The following is a 21,087-nucleotide window of genomic DNA, read 5'->3' on the forward strand; positions in this document are numbered from 1 at the left end:
GTTTTTAGCTACCAAGTTTGTGGAATTTGTTACAGCAGCCCTACGAAACTATTAATGGTCAACCTTGCTTCCTCTCAGCACCAGAGCTCATGGGTGGGAAGTAGCCACATGGACCCAAGTGTCAGCAGACACTCAGGCCACGATACAGAGGTCAGGCAGTGGTGAAGAGGTGGGCCAGAAGAGAGCCATGGAAGGAGGTGCAGCTGTTTGGTTCCACATCTGGCTGGGACTCATGGGTTGAGGTCCAGTCTCCAGTCTGCTGCTTAGGAGCTGTGGTCTTTTGTAGGCCATTTCACCATGTTGAAGTGTGGGGCCTCATAGTAACACACAGATGATTATACCTGTTCTGCTTGCAGGGTGCTGTGAGGACCGGGAGAGCATGCTTACACACATTTTCAGTTCTAGGTAGTGAATCTCATAGAGTTAAGTGCCTCACTTCTGTAGAAGTGTGATATACTATTGTTATTTTTAATAATAAACACATACATGTGAATTTAAACACTTTCTTCTAAATCTATAATTAACAGGAAAATCTAAACAACTGATTCACTCAGATATTGATGTTTCACTGTACTTTATGTTATCATAGTATATTAGAGCCGAAGGGGACCTTAATGCCCACTTCATCCATTTTCCAAACAAAGGAGCGGACTGAAGAAGATCAAACCTTTAGAAACAGAATTCCCCAATAAGTCCATGGTAGCAAAACAAAAACTTAGTTTTTATGAATCCCTTCTGAGACATTAAGACAGCTTTCTAAAATAGAAATTCAGCCCAAACTAAGCAAGGCCTTCCCTTCTCCAGCCTCGAAGGATGATACCTGAGGTGCATAAAGAGCCCTAGCTCTCTCAGCCTTGGTTGTCATTACCCTGATTTGCCCACACCCTCTCCTCTGCCGAATCTCAACTTAAAGAAGTGACCCATCACTTGGCATCATGGCGGGAGTTCAGGAGTTGGATTCAGGGCATTCTGCATCCCATTTCCAGCCATCCACCTTGCCATGTACCTTGCCCTCAAAGGCAGCAACTGTCTGCTGCTATTAGCAAGGCTTATTGTATCAATCAGGGACGTTCTGCCAGTATAAGAAGGGCACATCCCCGTCACCCATTAGCAGTGACAACTCTAACGTGAGCAGACTGGGCCAGAGAGACAGATGCTATCCCCGGAACCCACCTCTGCACTTGCAGCTCCCGGCACTTACCTGGCAGGATGCCAGCTCAGCCAGCTGATCCTGGTAGCCCTTGTGCTTGCCAGGTGAGCCAGCAGAAGCCCTCAGGGCCAAAGAGGCAGAATATCTGATGAGGATGGAGTCGGGTGAGCCATCGTAGCCACTAAGAGTGGATGATGGAATTGGACTGCATTTCCTTCTAGGCTTTTCTGGAATTGCAGGGTATCTCACTTCTTGTGTGGGAAGTTTTGTTTATCTTAAATATGCTGAATGCTAATAGTAAGGATTTTCCATTTGCAAGAAGTAATTTTTATTTTTAATTATAAAAGTAATTTATGCTTGATATGAAAAAGCTATAGCAATGCAGAAGTGTAAAAAGTGTTTAACTCCCAGAACCAGTAGTAAGTCATCAGTCAGGCTAATTGCTTTCCCCATCCCCTGAACAGATGACTGGCGCACCCATTAGCCACCTTTCTTGAAAGAGTGGTTAAGATTCTAAAAGTCACTCTGCTTATTTTAATGGTTCGAACAATTGGTAAAACTGAAGAGTGACATTTGTACTATTTTTTTCCTTCCTAAAAGTCCAAATTCAGATTGTATAGCCCAATTATAAACACACATGAAGAAGTTAAATTTCAGTTCTTAACAGAAATAACATACTATTTTTAGAGTAATACAAAAATTGCAGGAGACAGAAGAATAAAAAAAAAATGTTAATAGCAGTCTGACTAAGATGACAGGACTTTGGGAGATTTTTTTTCTTTCAGTTTTTCTTCCTAGATTGGGGCATTGCATTTATATTAATTGTGTAATGAAAAAAAAATAATTTTAAGAAAAGTGTTCCTGATAATTGACATGCCGTGTGATTAGATTCAAACCAAACAGCCCCAAACTGACACTTCAAAAGTTCACTGACTAAACAGCTTTTAAAAATTTACTGCTGTTTCCTTTTAGGCTACTTCTTTTTTCTGTTAGGAATTCCACTCAGAATTAAAATAAAGGAATAATTGTATTAAGTGGGAAAACTCATAAAAAATCTTAAACACACTGAATGGGTTTATCGCCTCCAATATTTGTTGAGCAGCTGCCACAGGTGAGACACTGGGGGACCCGGATGAATGAACACCAGCCCGGCTCCCGAGGGCACACGCCAGAGGGCCTTCTAAGGGCTCTGAGATATGAAAGGCTGAGAGTCCAGAGAAGTAAGGAACCATTTCTGAATGATGAGGAATTCAGGAAAGCTTCATGTAGAGAGTCAAATTTGAGCTTACTCTTAGAAAATGTGTGGTACTTTTCATACTCAGATTGAAGGGTTTTTTTTTTTAAGAGGCAAACAGGCACAGAGGTGCCAAGAACAGGACACATCAGGAGAACAAGGAGTCCAGTTTGGCTGAAGCATACAGAGTGTGTGGAAGAGGGGACAGATAAGGCTGGCACAGGGCTGGGGGGACTTGACTGTCAGGCCACGAAGTTAGCACTTGTAGAAGATGGGTGATCGCCAGTCTTGAGCAGGAAATGTGATATAATCAGTGTCAGAACAATTCTGCTGGTCAAGCTGAGTGTCAGGTAGGTGGTAGTGTGAGAAGACAAGGATGGAAAGGTGAGTCCCAGCTGAGTGATAACCGGGCCCTGAGCTGGGCAGGTGACATCAGAAGGAAGACAGGTGTTAAAGTGAAGGTCACTCAGTCGTATTTGACTCTCTGTGACCCCATGGACTGTAGCCCACCAGGGTCCTCTGCCCATGGAATTCTCCAGGCAAGAATACTGGAGTGGGTTGCCATTCCCTTCTCCAGGGGATCTTCCTGACCCAGGGATCGAACCTGGGTCTTCTTCATTACCGGCTGAGCCACTAGAAATAGACCCAATGGATCAGGGGCCTAGGATTCAGCGAGACTGCTGCTCAAATCCCACTCTTCCTTGACATCCCTTAGTTCCTCTGAGCCTGTGGGTGTGGGAGTAGTGATGCCACGGGGTCGCTGCACGGTAGGCAGTTACTCTTGTACAGCATGGTTGCGCGCCTCTGGCTCGGTGAGTGCTCAGCACGTGTCCGCGTCACTGACGGCGCGGCCTGGAGCCGGAATCAGGACGCAAACAGGTGGCAGCTGGGATGAGTGAGTAACCAGGGCAACAGTACAGCAGCCGGGAACGTGGCGTCTGGAGGTAGAGACTGGACCGGACTGCTGACACTACTGCTTACCAGCTGTCATCCAGTACAAGCCACTTAACCCCTCTGTTTCATTAGCTGTAAGATGCATGGAGTGTTAGTATCAATATGCCCCCTCCCCAGGGAGCTGCTATGGAAATAAAGTGAGATAATACATGTAAATGTACCTGACACATTTTAAGAGCCCAGTAATTCTCAGTCATTGGGTCAGGGGTGGGGATGTGGAGTTGAATACATTTACCCCTTCCATCCCCAATGGCAGGATGTGCCAGCAGAGGTGGAGATACGCTGCAGGGGACGGAACATGAAGGACGGGCCTGGGAAGAACACACAAGGCTGGAGGTAGTCAGGAGTTTCTGGCACGGAGGTGGCTGTTGTAGCTCTCTGGGTAGATGAACCAAGGAGGAGTACATAATTTGGCCTAAGGAAACAATCAGACAAATCCAGAATATCGGACATTCTGTAAGACATCCATGGGGCTTCCCAGGCGGCTCAGTGGTAAAGAATCCGCCTGCAACGCAGGAGCCGTGGGTTTGATCCCTAAATGGGGAAGATCCCTGGAGTAGAAAATGGCAACCCACTCCGTATGACTGCCCAGGAAGGAGGCTGGGGGACTACAATCCCTGGGATTGAAAAAGAATTGGACATGACTTAGCATGGCAACAACAAAAGGCCCAGTAAAGGTGAAGAAGGTGGCCTCAGATGGGGGGTGCCTTCCCCTTGGCCCAGGTGTGAGGACTGAGGAGACGGGGGCGGGGGGCTTCCTGTCAAGGAGCGCTGAGGTCAGGTCTTGCTAGTAAAGTGGCAGGTGTGAGGCAGTAAAGTGGGGAAATGTATCACAGCTGCCATCAGGCCTCCAACAGGGGAAGGAAGATGGTGGAGCTGAGACAAAGCGCTTGGTGCTGGGGGGGCCAGCTGGGGAGGGGAGCAAAAAGAGGGCTTCTCCAGGACTGCCTCCCTAAGGCACTAGGAATGATAGGGTAATGAGCAGTTCTGGAAACTAAACGGCCTCCCGTTCAGAACTTGGTGCTGGGCAAGGGCTACTCATCAAAGACTTACTCGTTAGGAAGTGCGGAAAACTTTTTGGGGTAAAAATGCCTGATCCTCGTTTCAATGCACACTCTACCCTGGGCTGCGGGCACATGGTGCGACAGTCCTTGGTGTATAAGGAAGTTTCGGTCCTTTCAAAATTACCAGCCACAGAATGGCCATGGCTCCAAGTGCCCTAGGTTCATGGGGCCGGTGGACTCTTTTCCAAAGGCGGTCAGAGGAAAACCGCCGCTTGAGCGGATCCCACGCCACGCCACCAGCAGAGGAGGCCGCCGGAAAGGACCACGAGCATGTTCTGGTTCTGCTTCTCAAGACCCTGCATTTGGCGATTTCAATTCGGCAGAGGGGTCAAGGGATCCCCCTCCCAGGTAAGGCTGAAGACGCCGCTCCGCGGGCCACACGAGGAATACCGCTGGTGGAGCTGGGGGGTGGGAGCGGCCAAAACCTACAGGAGGACCTTCGTGATGACGCAGCCGTCCCTAGGGTCCCCCTCGGGCTCGTCTTTGAGCGGGGGGGCCGGGGCCAAGGCGCCCTCGCGCCGGCTCACTTCCCGCTGCCGCGCCTGCAGCGCCTCCCTCTCGGCCTGCAGCTCCCGGCGCGCCTGGGCCGCCGCGCGCTCCTCCTCCTGCAGCGCCCGCCGCCTGCGTTCCAGCGCGCGCTCGCCCTGCTCCACGGCCGCCTCGCGCCGCGCCAGCTCCCGCTCGCGCAGGCTGCCCCGCACGGCCAGCGCGCCCATCTGCTCGAGCAGGCGCGCCCAGTCGCCTTCGGCGGCCCCGACGGGGCCAGGCGCGGCGGGTGGCGAGCGGCGGGCGGCGCTCTCCGCCAGCTCCCGCCGGTGCGCGCTCCTCAGGTGCTTCCACAGCGCCGGGGTGCTCGCGTGCCAGCCCGGGCCGCGGCCCACTTGCTCCCCGCACAGCCGACAGGTGGCCCAGGGGCCCGCCGCGTGGCCGGGGCGCGCGGGAGCCAGGTGGAAGTACCCCCAGGCCTCGGAGTACGGCGCCCCAAGGCGGCCCGCAGCCGCGTCCGGCCCGCCGGTCTCTTCCATGGTCACGGCCGGCTCTTCGCTCCTCATTCTTTAGGCAGCACCTGCACCGAGGGAGACAGGATTAAGACGACCGCAAAATTACACCGCTCCAACACACCACTTCTAGGACTAGATTTAACCTGTGAAGAAGCCATGCCTCGTTCTCGCTACTGATAAAATCCTGTAGTTTGGAGAGTCACTTGCATTTCTTTCTCAGTTCAGTTCAGTCGCTCAGTCGTGTCCGACTCTTTGTGACCCCATGGACTGCAGCATGCAGTCCATCACCAACTCCCGGAGCTTACTCAAACTCATGTCCATCCAGTCGGTGATGCCATCCAACCATCTCATCCTCTATCATCCCCTTCTCCTCCTGCCTTCAATCTTTCCCAGCACCAGGGTCTTTTCCAATGAGTCAGTTCTTTGCATCAGGTGGCCAAAGCTTCAGCATCAGTCCTTCCAATGAACACCCAGGATTGATTTCCTTTAGGATGGACTGGTTGGATCTCCTGGCAGTCCAAGGGACTCTCAAGAGTCTTCTCCAACACCACAGTTCAAAAGCATCAATTCTTCAGTGCTCTGCTTTCTTCATAGTCCACCTCTCACATCCATACATGACCACTGGAAAAACCACAGCTTTGACTAGACAGGCCTTTGTTTGCAAAGTAATGTCTCTGCTTTTTAATATGCTGTCTAGGTTGGTCATAGCTTTTCTTCCAAGGAGCAAGTGCCCTTGAGAAATAACATCTTTCTCAGTATGCATGTTCATTTGTTTATTTCAGCATGTTAATTACTCAGAAAAAAAATGTTGAAGATGCCTAGGCCTTCTTTTCTTAACCAGGAGTCTTCGAAATTCACTGGATCCTTACAAGTACTGAGACTAAAATTGGGAAAACAAGCTTCCCATAAGTTTAAAAAGTGCTTTATATATATATATAACTTTTAACTAGTCTCTTTTATGCTTTTTAAAGGAAACTGACCTTCTTTTCCGAATAAAAGCAAGGCTCCCTTTTGAATTCTCGCAGTGTTATGGAAGGAAGGAAGTGATGGGGAAAAAGTTTTAGGAATGAAAATTTTGTTTCTTAGACGTTAAGTGCTAGGACTGAGCAGCTTTTTAAAAAGCTTTCAGAGAAAACTGTTTTCAAGATAAAAATATCTTTCTTTTTGTGATTTTTAAAACCACGTGCTTATAAGAATATTGTCCTAAGAGTCATTAAAATGTACATCTCATTTAGAAAACAGCAATATACAAGGCAGTTTTCTAAACTTTACCTTTAAATGAGGCGGTGGGCAGTCTCGGTCATTGCCTCAGGGTTTCCAGCCAACCCAAGTTCTCAGGTGGAAACACCGTAGTGTGACTTCTGAGATCTCAAGAACCATCAGCTGTGCTAGGAGTAAATTCAGAAGACAGGCAACCAGTAAAAGACATTCAATTAAACAGCCCTAAGCGTAGACACTAGAAATACTAGCCAGTGCTATGACCTTCTGCTGGTCATTTCCCAACCCTCTCATAGTTGCTCCAGTCATAAAACAAATAAAATTAGTTCTCCGTGCTGCGTATCCCAACTAAATGGCCCTCTCTCTATATTTGCAAGATAAAAAGCTTGGTCAGTTCCTTTAATTAAGGAAGAAAAAAATAATAGTGTTTGCTTGGTCCAACAAATAGTTGTAGTTAAAGGGGTCCAAACACAACACAGTGCCTCCCACTGCAAGGTCTTTTCTATAAAGAAAGCATTTCCCAGTGTGATGACCTATCAAATAAGGAGGGAGATAGAAAAGGTGACATTTCTTCTTTAAAAAAATAACTTCACAAAGGGTCAAATGTATGATTCTCAACAAATATGCTTTGGAAGTTTAAAAAATGATAATGAGAACAACTTGGAGCTCTCCTGAGAACCTATTTCATGGGGAAAATTCAGGCCAGGTTGGGAGAATACTGGCCAGTGAGATGGCCGGTGCTCCTTCTGCCAGGTTTTGAAGCAGCAGCAGTGGAGATGGTGAAGTTCCAGAATCTTTCATTAAAGGCAACTAGGGATGACTGAAGACAAAGATGAGAACAGAAAAAACAAGTTGATTAAAAAAAAAATTTTTTTTTTTTTTACTGAAGGATAATTGCTTTACAGAATTTTGTTGTTTTCTGGGCTTCCCTGGTGGCTCAGATGGAAAGGCATCTGCCTGTAATGCGGGAGACCTGGGTTGGGAAGATCCCCTGGAGAAGGAAATGGCAACCCACTCTAGTGCTCTTGCCTGGAAAATTCCATGGATGGATGAGCCTGGTAGGCTACAGTCCGTGGGGTCGCAAAGAGTTGGGCAAGACTGAGCAACTTCTCTGGCTCACTGGTCAAACCTCTACATGAATCAGCCATAGGTATACATATAGCCCCTCCCTTTTGAACCTCCCTCCCATCTCCCTCACCATCCCACCCCTCTAGGCTGATACAGAGCCCCTGTTTGAGTTTCCTGAGCCATACGGCAAATTCCCGTTGGTTATCTATTTTACATATGGTGATGTAAGTTTCCATGTTACTCTTTCCACACATCTCACCCTCTCCTCCCCTCTCCCCATGTCCATAAGTCTATTCTCTAGGTCTGTTTCTCCACTGCTGTCCTGTAAATAAATTCTTCAGTACCATTTTTCTAGATTCCATATATATGTGTTAGAATACAATATTTATCTTTCTCTTTCTGACTCACTTCACTCTGTATAATAGGTTCTAGGTTCATCAACCTCATCAGAATTGACTCAAAGGTGTTCCTTTTTGTGGCTGAGTAATATTCCATTGTGTATATGTACCACCACATCTTTATCCATTCACATGTAGATGGACATCTAGGTTGCTTCCATGTTCTAGCTGTTGTAAATAGTGCTGCAATGAACAATGGGATACATGTGTCTTTTTCAATTTTGGTTTCCTCAGGGTATATGCCTAGGAGTGGGATTGCTGGGTCATATGGTGGTTTTATTCCTAGTTTTTTAAGGAATCTCCATACTGTCTTTCATAGTGGCTGTATCAATTTACAGTCCCATCAACAGTGCAAGAGCGTTCCCTTTTCTCCACACCCTCTCTAGCATTTATTGTTTGTAGATTTTTTGATGATGGCCATTCTGACGGGTGTGAGGTGATATCTCATTGTGGTTTTCATCTGCATTTCTCTAATAATGAGCGACTGAGCATCTTTTCATGTGTTTGTTAGCCATCTGTATGTCTTCTATGGAGAAATGTCTGTTTAGGTCTTTTTCCCACTTTTTGATTGGGTTGTTTGTTTTCCTGGCATTGAGTTATATGAGCTGCTTGTATATTTTGGAAATTAATCCTTTGTCAGTTGTTTCTCTTGCTATTATTTTCTCCCATTCTGAGGGTTGTCTTTCCACCTTGCTTATAGTTTCCTTTGCTGTGCAAAAGCTTTTAAGTTTAGTCAGGTCCCACTTGTTTACTTTTGTTTTTATTTCCATTACTCTAGGAGGTGGGTCATAGAGGATCTTGCTTTGATTTATGGTATCAAGTGTTCTGCCTATGTTTTCCTCTTAGAGTTTTATAGTTTTTGGCCTTACATTTAGGCCTTTAATCCATTTTGAGTTTATCTTTGTGTATGATATTAGGAAGTGTTCTAATTTCATTCTTTTACATGTAGCTGTCCAGTTTTCCCAGCACCATTTATTGAAGAGGTTGTCTTTGCCCCATTGTATATTCTTGCCTCCTTTGTCAAAAATAAGATATGCATAGGTGTGTGGGTTTATCTGTGGGCATTCTATCTTGTTCCATTGGTCTATGTTTTTGTGTTCCATTGGTCTTCTGTTTTTGTGCCAGTACCATACTGTCTTGATGACTGTAGCTTTGTAGTATAACCTGAAGTCAGGAAGGTTGATTCCTTCAGCTCCATTCTTCTTTCTCAAGACTGCTTTGGCTATTCGGGGTCTTTTGTGTTTCCATATTAATTGTGAAATTTTTTGTTCTAGTTCTGTGAAAAATGCCACTGGTAATTTGATAGGGATCACATTGAATTTGTAGATTGCATTTGACAGTATAGTCATTTTCACAATATTGATTCTTCCTACCCAGGAACGCAGAATATCTCTCCATCTGTTTATGTCATCTTTGATTTCTTTCATTAGTGTCTTACAATTTTCTGTGTATAGTTCTTTTGTCTCTTTAGCTAAGTTTATTCCTAGATATTTCTTTTTGTTGCAATGGTGAATGGGATTGATTCCTTAATTTCTCTTTCTGATTTTTTATTGTAAGTATATAGAAATGCAAGTGATATCTGGTATTGATTTTGTATCCTGCAACTTTGCTAAATTCACTGATTAGTTCTAGTAATTTTCTGATACTATCTTTAGGGTTGTATCATGTCATCTGCAAACAGTGAGAGATTTACTTCTTCTTTTCTGATCTGGATTCCTTTTATTTCTTTTTCTTCTCTGCTTGCTATAGCTAGGACTTCCAGAACTATGTTGAATAATAGTGGTGAAAGTGGACACCCTTGTCTTGTTCCTGATCTTAGGGGAAATGCTTTCAATTTTTCACCATTGAGAATAATGTTTGCTGTAGGCTTATCATATATGGCCTTTACTGTGTTGAGGTAGGGTCCTTCTATGCCCATTTTTTGAAGAATTTTAATCATAAATAGGTGCTGAATTTTGTTAAAGGCTTTTTCTGCATCTATTGAGATTGTCATATGGTTTTTATTTTTCAATTTGTTAATATGGTATATCCTATTGATTTATTTGCATATATTAAAGAATCCTTGCATCCTGGAATAAACCCAACTTGATCACAGTGTATGAGCTTTTTGATGTGTTGCTGAAATCTGTTTGCTAAAATTTTGTTAAGAATTTTTGCATCTATGTTCATCAGTGATATTGGCCTGTAGTTTTCTTTTTTTGTGTTGTCTTTGTCTGGTTTTGGTATCAGGGTGGCCTCATGGAATGAGTTCGGAAGTGTTCCTTCCTCTGAAATTTTTTGAAAGAGTTTTAGAAGGATGGCTTCTAAAACTTCTCCTGTGAAGCCATCTGGTCCTGGGCTTTTATTTTTTGAGAGATTTTTGATCACAGCTTCAATTTCAGTGCTTGTAATTGGGTTGTTCATAATTTCTATTTCTTCCTGGTTCAATCTTGGAAGATTGAACTTTTCTAAGAATCAGTCCATTTCTTCCAGGTTATCCATTTTATTGCCATATAGTTGTTCATAATAGTCTCTTATAATCCTTTGTATTTCTGCACTGTCTGTTGTAACCTCTCCTTTTTCATTTCTAATTTTGTTGATTTGATTCTTCTCTCTTTTTTCCTTGATGAGTCTGGCTAAAGGTTTGTCAATTTTGTTTATCTTCTCAAAGAACCAGCTGTTAGTTTTATTAATCTTTACTATTGTTTCTTTCATTTCTTTTTCATTTATTTCTGCTTGGATCTTTATGATTTCTTTCCTTCTACTAATTTTTGGGCTTTTTTGTTTTCTTTCTCCAGTTGCTTTAGGTGTAAAGTTAGGTTGTCTATTCGATGTTTTTCTTGTTTCTTGAGGTAGGATTGTATTGCCATAAACTTTCCTCTTAGGACTGCTTTTGCTACATCCCATAGGTTTTGGGTTGTTGTGTTTTCATTGTCATTTGTTTCTAGAAAATTTTTGATTTCCCTTTTGATTTCTTCAGTAACCCGTTGGTTATTTAGAAATGTGTCGTTTAATCTCTTGTGTTTGTGTTTCTTATACTTATTTTCTTGTAATTGATATCTAGTCTCATAGCGTTGTGGTTGGAGAAGATGCCTGACATGATTTCAATTTTCTTAAGTTTACTGAGGCTTGATTTGTGACCCAAGATGTGGTCTATCCTGGAGAATGTTCCATGTGCACTTGAGAAGGTGCATTCTGCATTTAGATGGGATGTCCTGAAGACATCAATGAGATCCATCTCATTAATGTATCATTCAAGACTTGCGTTTCCTTATTAATTTTCTGTTTTGATGATCTGTCCATTGCTGTGAGTGGGGTGTTAAAGTCTCCTATTATTATTGTGTTACTGTCAATTTCTCCTTTTATGTTTGTTAGTGTTTGTCTTATGTATTGAGGTGCTCCTATGTTGGGTGCATAGATATTTACAATTGTTATGTCTTCCTCTTGGATTGATCCCTGATCATTATGTAATGTCCTTCCTTATCTCTTGTAACTTCTTTATTTTAAGGTCTATTTTTTCTGATATGAGGATTGCTACTCCAGCTTTCTTTTTCTTCATATTTGCATGGAATATAGTTTTCCATCCTCTCACTTTCAGTCTATATGTGTCTTGAGGTCTGAAGTGGGTTTCTTGAACACAGCATATATATGGGTCTTGTTTTTGTATCCATTCAGCCAGTCTGTGTCTTTTGGTTGGAGCATTTAATCCATTTAAAGTAATTATTGATATATATGTTCCTATTGCCATTTTCTTAATTGTTTGGGGTTGATTTTGTAGATCTTTTTTCTTCTCTTGTATTTCTTGACTATATAAGTCCATTTAACATTTGTTGTAAAGCTGGTTTGGTGGTACTGAATTCTCTTAACTTTTGCTTATCTGGAAAGCTTTTTATTTCTCCATCAATTTTGAATGAGATCCTTGCCAGGTACAGTAATCATAGTTGTAGATTTCCCCCTTTCAGTACTTTACATATATCCTTCCATTCCCTTCTGGCCTGCAGAATGTCTGCTGAAAGATCAACTGTTAAGCATATGGGGTTTCCCTTGTATGTCACTTGTTACTTCTCCCTTGCTGCTTTTAATATTCTTTCTTTGTGTTTAGTCTTTATTAGTTTGGTTAGTATGTGTCTTGGCATGTTTCTCCTTGGGTTTATCCTATATGGGACTCTGTGCCTCTTGGATTTGATTGATTGGATTTCATTCTTTTTACTTTATTCTGCTCTTCAGAAGTTATTTCCACCATTTTATCTTCCACTTCACTAATTTGTTCTTCTGCTTCAGATATTCTGCTATTGATTCCTTCTAGAGTATTTTTAATTTCATTAATTGTGTTGTCTCTGCACGTTTATTCTTTAATTCTTCTAGGTCTTTGTTAATTAATTCTTGCATTTTCTCCATTTTGTTTTCAAGGTTTTTGATCATCTTTACTATCATTATCTGAATTCTCTTTCAGGTAGTTTGACTATTTCCTCTTCATTTATTTGGACTTCTGTGTTTCTAGTTTGTTCCTTCATTTGCCTAGTGTTTCTCTGCCTTTTCATTATTTTTTTTTTTTTTTAACTTATTACGTTTGAGGTCTCTTTTTCCCAGGCTTCGAGTTGAATTCTTTCTTCCTTTTGGTTTCTGCCCTCCTAAGGTTGGTCCAGTGGTTTGTGTAAGCTTCCTATAGGGTGAGATTTGTGCTGAGTTTTTGTTTGTTGTTTTTCCTCTGATGGGCAAGGCTGAGTGAGGGGGTAATCCTGTCTGCTGGTGATCTGGTTTGTATTTTTTTGTTGTTGTTTAGATGAGGTGTCCTGCACAGGGTGCTACGGGTGGGTGGGTGATGCTGGGTCTTATATTCAAGTGGCTTCCTTTGTGAGTTCTCACTATTTGGAGAAGGAAATGGCAACCCACTCCAGTGTTTTTGCCCGGAGAATCCCAGGGACAGAGAGGCCTGGGGGCTGCCGTCTATGGGGTCTCACAGAGTCGGACACGACTGATGCGACTTAGCAGCAGGAGCAGCAGGGTTAGTTCTCTGATAGTCTAGGGTCTTGGAGTCAGTGCCCCCACTCCAAAGGCTCGGGGCTTGAGCTCCGGATCTGATCCCACAGCTGCTTGGCTTCCTGCCTCAGCTGTCCCAGCTCATTCATCCTTGAACTTCCTCACAGCAGAAACTAACAAATGAAAGCCCTGGAGGGAGCTGGGGCCCGCATGGGCCTGGGGTGTGGAGGTCGGCTGGGCGCTCAGCAGCCCCGGGGCACAGCCGGCATGCAGAGCATGCGCACTGCGGAGGCCAGCACCATGGCGTCCCCGACCACAGCCAGGCCGCGCTCCCAGCAATCAACTCCGGGCGCCACAGGTTGCTTTAATAACAGTATTTAGCGAAGCTTTCAATTCAGTTGCTTGTTACAGATGTAGTATAGTTTTCTAAGTCTCATTTGTTTTTTTCCCCACCAAATAATTCCTCTGAGATTAGGCAGGATATTTAACATTATCTCTTGACTTAACAAAAACCAAAACCAAATTTACCAGAATCATCAAAAAACCTAAGTACCAGGCCTCTTTTAACAAGAGAAATATCTATTCACATATCTTCTGATATAATAGGCATTGATTTGAATAGGACAATTAGTATAAAAAGTCTTAAGAAATTAAAGGCTAAATTTCCCTCAAGAGATTTACTAAACCACTAAACCCCCAAAGCTGAAGCAGTGGGATGAGAAGGGAAGTTATAGACCCCCTTCAAGAGTAACATTTTTAATGTCAGTAAACATGATGTTTAGTAAACAGAGCCAGATTTTAGTTTTAGAGGTTTTTTTGGTTTGGTTTTTTTTTTTTTTTTTTTGGTAATCTAACTTTACCTAAATTTTTTTTCTACATTTCTTTTTTTAGAATTCCATTTCTTCTAAATTAGAATCTTATCTTTCCAGAGTACACCACCTTTTTTTACTACTAGAAATGCATAAAAGTGGAGATAATAGAAAATAGTAGTACTATGAGTCCCTGGTGGCTTAGCTGGTAAAGAATCTGCCTGCAAGGCAGGAGACCTAGGTTTGATCCCTGGGTTGGGAAGATCCCCTGAAGAAGGGAAAGGCTACCCACTCCAGTATTCTGGCCTGGAGAATTCCATGGACTATACAGTCCATGGGGTCACAAAGAGTCGGACACGACTGAGTGACTTTCACCATGAGTCCCTATATTTACTTTATAGATCAAGAGGTTTAAAGTTTTTGTATAGTATCAAGACTATTGCTTTGCATTCTTGAGATTGCATGCTTTTGTGAGATAGGGGTTGAAAATGGTACGTAAGCTTCAGATTCTCATACCTGTGCCGAAGTCTGAGAGTTATTATTACTGATGTGCCCCTGCAAGTGCCGGAGGTGGCCAATTACTGTCACGCTTTATCTCCCTACAAGATGTCTCTGGGCTTCTTCCAAATCTGGGGCGCCCAGAGGAGCGCCACATGCAGGAGTGCCGTCAGTTCTAAGATGCAAAGTGGAAACAGGGGTCAGAAGCACTGATTTTGATGACTTAACCCTCTGGATTTAGTGGAGTGCTTATCTGAGCCAGGGACAAGCAAAACCACAAGTGTCGGCCAGCACAGCGCTGCCCCTCCGAGGGCGGCAGAGGGGCCTCCTCTGCCTCTGCAGGCCTTCGCTCTCGGAGGTCTCAGCCGGTGGCAGGCAGCATGGTTCGGAACTGCCTCACCTTCTCATCCTCCGACAACAGCTACGTTCCCTCTCCAAAGGGTCTTCTTTTAACACTCAGTCTCTAAAGAGTGACCAGCAGTAACTGTGGCCACCAACCATTCCTAGGAGAGCCTTCCTAGCTCTGCCATGCCAGCCCTGGGCTCATTTCAACCATCCCTATAGGGCAGAGGGAGAGACACTCCCATCAGCTGGGCTCGGAAGAGAAGTCTTAGAATCTTCAGCCACAACTGTAATACACCAAGAGCTCTTACAAGCTGGGAAGAAACAGACAAGCCAGCTGAAAAATGGGCCAGAGATGTGAGTGACTCTAGAGCAAAATCAGATGGCCAGGAAATTTGTGAAAAGATGCACAACGTCACTTATATTAAGTCTGTTGTTAGATCCCTCACACTAACACAAATGAAGAGGTGTGTCAGCCAAAGCTGGAAGAGAGGCTGAGAAAAGAGCATACTCATGCGCTCCTAGTGGAGATGGGAAGGCTTTTAGGAAGAGCAGTCTGCAATTTCTGTTAATTAAAAACACATATAATCAGGGATCCAACTCCTGGGAGTCTGTTCTGTATAACTAAAAAGGACCAATATGTAAAGTAATATGTATTAGGAGTTTGTCAGAGTTGTTTAGAATGGCTAAAGACTGGAATCAAAGGAATGCCTATCGGCAGGAGAATGGCTGGGTAAATAATGTATAGTCACCCTGGGGAATATTATGCCACCATTAAAAAGACTGGATTGGAGCTCTGCCAAAGAGATTTCTGGAATAATGTTTCAGGAAGAAAAGCAAGATGCAGAAAAATGTGTACAATATGATCTTGTATTAAATAATAAGTAGATCTGTATAGGGTACACAGATTAAAGATTTCTCATATATATATAAAGAAAAATAAGGAGACACACAATGGGTTGAGGGGGTAGCAGCTGATGTGAAAGGAGAAGGGGAAGAAGTAAAGACAAGGGCGCTCAGGAAGCGTGCAGGTGGTCATGTGTCCATTTAGGCAGAGTTATGTATACGGCAGAGTCTATATTTATATTTATGTATAAATAATAATTGTATAAAACAGTCCTCAAGCATGTGAGTCAGGCAGGCCTAGGTAGCCTTAACTCTGCAGGCTGGAGGAGACAGTCCCATGGGGTATAGTATGCTGCCATCTGGCCCTGGAGGGGTCCCAGTGTGTGAGCTAGCTTCAAGCGGGTAGTTCGATGTCCCCTGCCTGGGCAAAAGGAGATTCTTTTATCCAGAGAGTGGGGGGGGTGGTGCCATGGGAGGGCACCCACCTCACTCGTCTCCCCGGCAGAGGGCAGGCACTCAGGGGACACTGCATTAAACAAAATGAGCCTGATCTTATGCTTCTTAGTCCCAGCTCATGTGAGTCCTCCATCTCCCCATCTGTCAGGGGAAATGGTGAGATTAGTTGCCCCTAATAAACAGGTGGCTGAAATCAGATAATGCAAGTGATGTCACTACTGGACTCACCAGTGCTCGTTATCATTTCCAAGTATAAACAAAAGGAAGCTCCCAGTATTTACTGCTCACACATGCTCACCTGAAGATCTTAATGGCTAAAAGGCAGTGCTGTTTTTCTCTTTTAACATTTTGTATACAATAGAGGAGGTAGTTTAAGTAAGAAGAATTCTGAGGATTTTTTTTTTTAAATACAAAAGGCAAATTAAAAATAATCATAGATCCATTTCCCCATCATCAACCAAATTTATTTTCAGTTCCTCAGTTGATCTTCCTGCAAAATAGGAAAGTAGAAGATAAGATAGAAAAGTAGAAGATAATATAGCAAGGTAGAAGATAATATAGGAAGGCCTAGTTCACAGGAGTCCTGTGATATGCATTTCGTCCTTACTGATTACCCCCCAAAACCAAATATCTATTAACTGATATGGTTAGGTAAAAAGAAGAAAATGAAAATTTAAAAGTTTTCTTCATTTTTCCTAAACAATTTTCCTAAACAATTTTTCCTAAACAATTTTCCTAAACAATTTTTCCTAAACTATCAGAAATATGCCAGTGACAGTGATTATTTGACTTAGGTCCATTGACTTAGGTCCACTACATCCACTCTTTCATTCAAACTCTTCTTGTGTACCTGCTCAGGGCCAGGCATGTGCTTGCCACCCAGGATGCCAAGAGGAGAGCCACATAGTCCCTGCCCTCCAGAAGCCTGCCATCTGCTGAGGAGAGATGCTTCAACATGCTAATGCCCATGATAAAGGTCAGAGCAGTGTTCACTCATGAGGACTGGGGAGGGGTGGGTTTGGGACCCTAACACAAACGTTCATGCAGACACCCCTGCTTAAACATCCTTTCCCTACCTTGCCCAGGGTACAACAGTTACTAAAACACATCATCAGAGAGCTGAATCTAAAAAATAAAGCTGCAGTTCTTTAGTTGTATAATCTGGCTTCCAAGCTCATATTTTAAATAAAATTTCTTCAAGCTAAGTAAAAGCTCTGCTAGCATGAAATTAACAGTGGAAATTTTTGAATCCAATTTCAGGCAGGAAAAAAAAAAACTGGAAAAAAGAGTAGACTTTAGTTATTTTATGAAAAAGGAAAAAGTAGTGTTGGTGGTATGATGCTTCTGAATTCTCCTTTGACGAGTTTTCATTCTATTATCTATTAATTGGAAGGGGTGATGTCTAAGCTGGTGGAAGATAAGACATTTGTGTTAATTACCTCTGCATTTGATGGTCTCTGAAGAAGTTGTATTCTTTTAATAACTTATGAGATTAAAACCCAGATTTCTCAGTATGATCTCCCAGAATACCAATATAGAGAATAAGGGAAGAGATCAGAACCTGGATGAATAGTTTGTGTAAATAATGGTGTAAATACACCATGAATGACTATAACATTGAGAATCATCCCGTAAGCCACCCATGTTAATTTTATTATTTTATACTTAAGCTTTACACATACAAAATATCAGGCAAGCCAAAGGCCAAAGAACCAGGCAATGTTCTCAAAAGGAAATAACAGATGAATTAAAGCTCTGCTTGTCCATCCAGGGTTAATCACTTTAGGTGGATTAATCCAGCAGAGTTATAAACAAGTATGTGTAGGTTGAGCCTGGCTGGATCTTAAGTGAGAAATTCACTCTAATGTGAAAGCCACACAGACTTGTGTGGAAACACTAAAAACATTTTTATCCACCAGTAACTTTAATCAAAGCAGAATATAACAATTAATACAAATAATTACCTGTGACAACTGACGTATCAAGGAGACCACAATTCATCTGTTACCTGTCCATCTCTGTTGAAATATTAATTTACTACCATGTATTAATCTATTTATAAACATATCCAGACAATTAGAAAAATTAGGCTGTAGTCAGCAGGCTGAAGGCTTAAATGAATTAAAAATGCTTCCAAACTATAAAGGATGGATACATTGGTTATGGAATTAAGTGAAAAAGTTTAGAAAAATGTTACACATGGAGTGCAAAAACTGTACGGACCCACAACTAATTAACTGGTATACAGAGATATTGTCTAAATGTCATAAACGAAAATCTGAGATACCTCTACCATTAGCTAAAAGGCTAAGCAACCCTATTAACGCGTTTTTTAAATAAAAATCTTCCCTAAAGTGGACCTTCATTTCAGGCCTACATTACTTTATTTAATACATTTGTTCCTAAAAAGAAGGGTGCTGATCCATTTTAATCTTGTAAAATGCATAATTTAAATGAATTAGAGGGATGTTAATGCTGTCCTACTTTCAAGATCTTGGTAACACAGAAAGATTTTAATTACCTGGTTTTGGCTCCTGACTTTTACATACTTTATTGTATACTTTTTCATTGTCAGTTGCCTCAAGCTATTTTTAGTCCAAAAAAGTATACAAACAATTACATTAATGAAAAGTGCACTAAATGATTACCCTAATTATGGCAATTTATCAAGCTAATTTCTACAACAGTTTCTCTTAAAAACCATTATCTTTGTAGTCTTGGCTAATTAGAAGTTCTCATGGTGTCAGGTACTTATTTTTTTCTTTCAAGGAGGGAAAAATAACTTTGGTAAACTTCGAGCATTAGGTTACCGTAAGTGATTAGAGCAAACTGCTCCTGTCTGTTCCGAAAGATCAGAAAATCCCTTTGTTTGAGCACGGGGTCTTTGTCTGAGCATCTGGCTTGCATTCAGTTTCTCGCCAAATTGGGAAGAAAGTCTCAATTAGAGAAAGGGCCCCACTTTTTGTCCTGACTACAATTAGGCAACTTTAATGAGGGAAGAGCACATTATTTTCGATATTCCTAAATAACTTTTTTCTGGACGAGAGATGGCAGAGACGGAGCAAAACGAGGTGCACAAAGAAACTGCAGGAGGCCTCTACGCAGAATCCCGGGTCCAGACGCATCTTTCACGATAAGGACGACCGGACCACTGCGGAGGGCATGCGGGCCCCCGGCGCGCCCGGTGTCCGAGCGCCGGCGGCCCCCCGGGCCCGGGGTCGGCCCCCAGCTCACTTCTCCAGCCGGCAGGCCCGGGGGAGCCCCCCGCCTCGCCCCCGCCGCGGGAGTCCCCAGTCTCCCCGTGGGCGCGCGCCGCGGAGATCTGGCCGCCCACACTCACCTCGTCACCTCGGAAGCGGGCGGTGGGCCGGGAGTCCGGGGTGGCAGAGCCCCTCCGGGCCCCTCGCAGACATGTCGTCCTGGGCGGAAAGCTCGCGCGTCCCCCTTAAAGACACAGCGCTCTCGGGAGCCTGGCTGGGAAGGGGCGTGGGGGAGGACCTGTTGTTGGAAGGGCTGGGAAACCACTCCCAGACCGTCCAAGTCCACCAGCCACAGACTTGCGTTTGCCCAGGTTTAAAAAGGATGTAGTAGGTCAGTGATTTTTTTTACAAGTATAATTACACTTTTATATCTTTATATTCATCTTCCAAGACCTGGGTTCCTGGGCTTGAGTCTCTGAGTGTAATTTTCATCCTTTCAGGTTCAAGGTGTGTGAAGCCACAAGATGTCAGAAGAAATGCCCTGAACTAAAGTCTGGACAGATAAAGGTAGGGCTCACGGGTGTTCACGAAAGCCTAGTAATGTTAGCGTGGTGTGTCAGTCAGTTTTTGGTGGATTGTGCTGAGGTAACAAACAACCCCTACAGCTCAGTGATTTACAAAAACAAAGATCCGTTTCTCAATTGAGTTACATCTGCTGCAGGCGGCTTTGGCTCTGCTCCACCCCTGTTTTGGCTTCCAGGCTCCAGGTTGAAAGATCAGCTTGTGGGGGGACATGCTGATGGTATGCTGGAAACCACCTTGAGGGAGGAGTCGTCCTAATTTGTGGTGTTTGCTATTTCCATGATGTAAATACTCACAACCACAAAGGACTTCGGGTTACTAATGGTTTAACAAGTGGCTTGCCAAGTTTCTGGAAGTGTAACAATCGGCTCTTATAAACCACTGGCGCGTGCTGCTCCTAAAACAAAACAGTTCACATTCCACATACCTCAGTTCCGCTGGCTTCAGTTCTACTCACTTTCTGTCGACCAAAGCAAGTTAACTTGACAAAGCCTGTCAGTGGGACCAGAAGGTATATTCCTCTTATAAAGACTTGCCAGTCACGTGACAATGGGCAGAGATTGTATTGTCCTTTTAAGAGAAGTTGAGTAAATAACTAACTCTGAATATTCATTGGAAGGACTGTTGCTGAAGCTTCAATACCTTGGCCACCTAATGTGAAGAGCCAGCTCATTGGAAAAGACTCTGATGCTGGGAAAGATTGAGGGCAAGAGGGTAAGGGGGCGGCAGAGGATGAGACAGTTAGGTAGCATCACCAACTCAATGGACAGGAATTTGACCCCCAACTCTAGGAAATAGTGGAGGACAGAGGAGCCTGGTGTGCTGCAGTCCATGGGGTCACACAAAGTCAGACACAACTTAGCAACTCAACTACAACAAATAACTGGTTACAATAATAGAATCCATTTTACATACTTTGGTTCAAGTAATTTTTTTAAACCTCATTATTTCCGTAAACCAGAGTTTATTAACAATCCATTAATAGGATTTCTCCTTATCATTCCAAGAATGGTGTCAGAAGAAGAAACTGGTTGGATGTCTTCAAGGGGATAATTTGCAATGTGAAGATTAGCTATTAGGTTACTACTTTTCTCCCAAAAGATGGCCATACTTACCACTGTGGACATCTGATTAAAATAATAATTGCTGGTATAAGTGAATCAGATCAAAGGTTATCTCTTATTCATCATTTAATTAATTAATTACAAAATTTAATTACAAAGCTTATTGTACCTGATGATCCTTTTAACAAGAGATCTTATCACTTTGTGTACCTTAAAAATCCATTTGACCATATAGTGAGACACA

At 43.1% G+C, this 21,087-nt stretch overlaps 1 protein-coding gene and 1 non-coding gene across 6 annotated transcripts; both read right to left on the minus strand.

The window, feature by feature from the left end:
* Positions 1-561: 561 nt before the first annotated feature.
* ZBED3 (zinc finger BED-type containing 3) lies at positions 562-19,549 on the minus strand. Of its 5 annotated transcripts, XM_043470709.1 has the most exons (5): positions 19,338-19,548; positions 17,962-18,015; positions 14,372-14,528; positions 6,676-6,791; positions 562-5,468 (listed from the first exon to the last, which is right to left on the minus strand). In XM_043470709.1, the coding sequence occupies exon 5, from the start codon at positions 5,452-5,454 to the stop codon at positions 4,828-4,830; it is 627 nt and encodes a 208-aa protein (XP_043326644.1). In that variant the 5' UTR covers positions 5,455-5,468; positions 6,676-6,791; positions 14,372-14,528; positions 17,962-18,015; positions 19,338-19,548; the 3' UTR covers positions 562-4,827. The 5 variants fall into 5 exon arrangements, with proteins under 5 accessions (XP_043326644.1, XP_043326645.1, XP_043326642.1 ...); XM_043470710.1 differs by lacking the exon at positions 17,962-18,015 and having other exon boundaries at positions 6,676-6,786; positions 19,338-19,549; XM_043470707.1 differs by lacking the exon at positions 17,962-18,015.
* LOC122444476 lies at positions 14,631-14,767 on the minus strand. Its single transcript, XR_006270303.1, has one exon. It is a non-coding gene; the product is annotated as a small nucleolar RNA SNORA47 (small nucleolar RNA).
* Positions 19,550-21,087: the final 1,538 nt, after the last annotated feature.

Source organism: Cervus canadensis, chromosome 6 (genome assembly GCF_019320065.1).
Source record: "Cervus canadensis isolate Bull #8, Minnesota chromosome 6, ASM1932006v1, whole genome shotgun sequence".
Classification (NCBI taxonomy): Eukaryota; Metazoa; Chordata; class Mammalia; order Artiodactyla; family Cervidae; genus Cervus; species Cervus canadensis.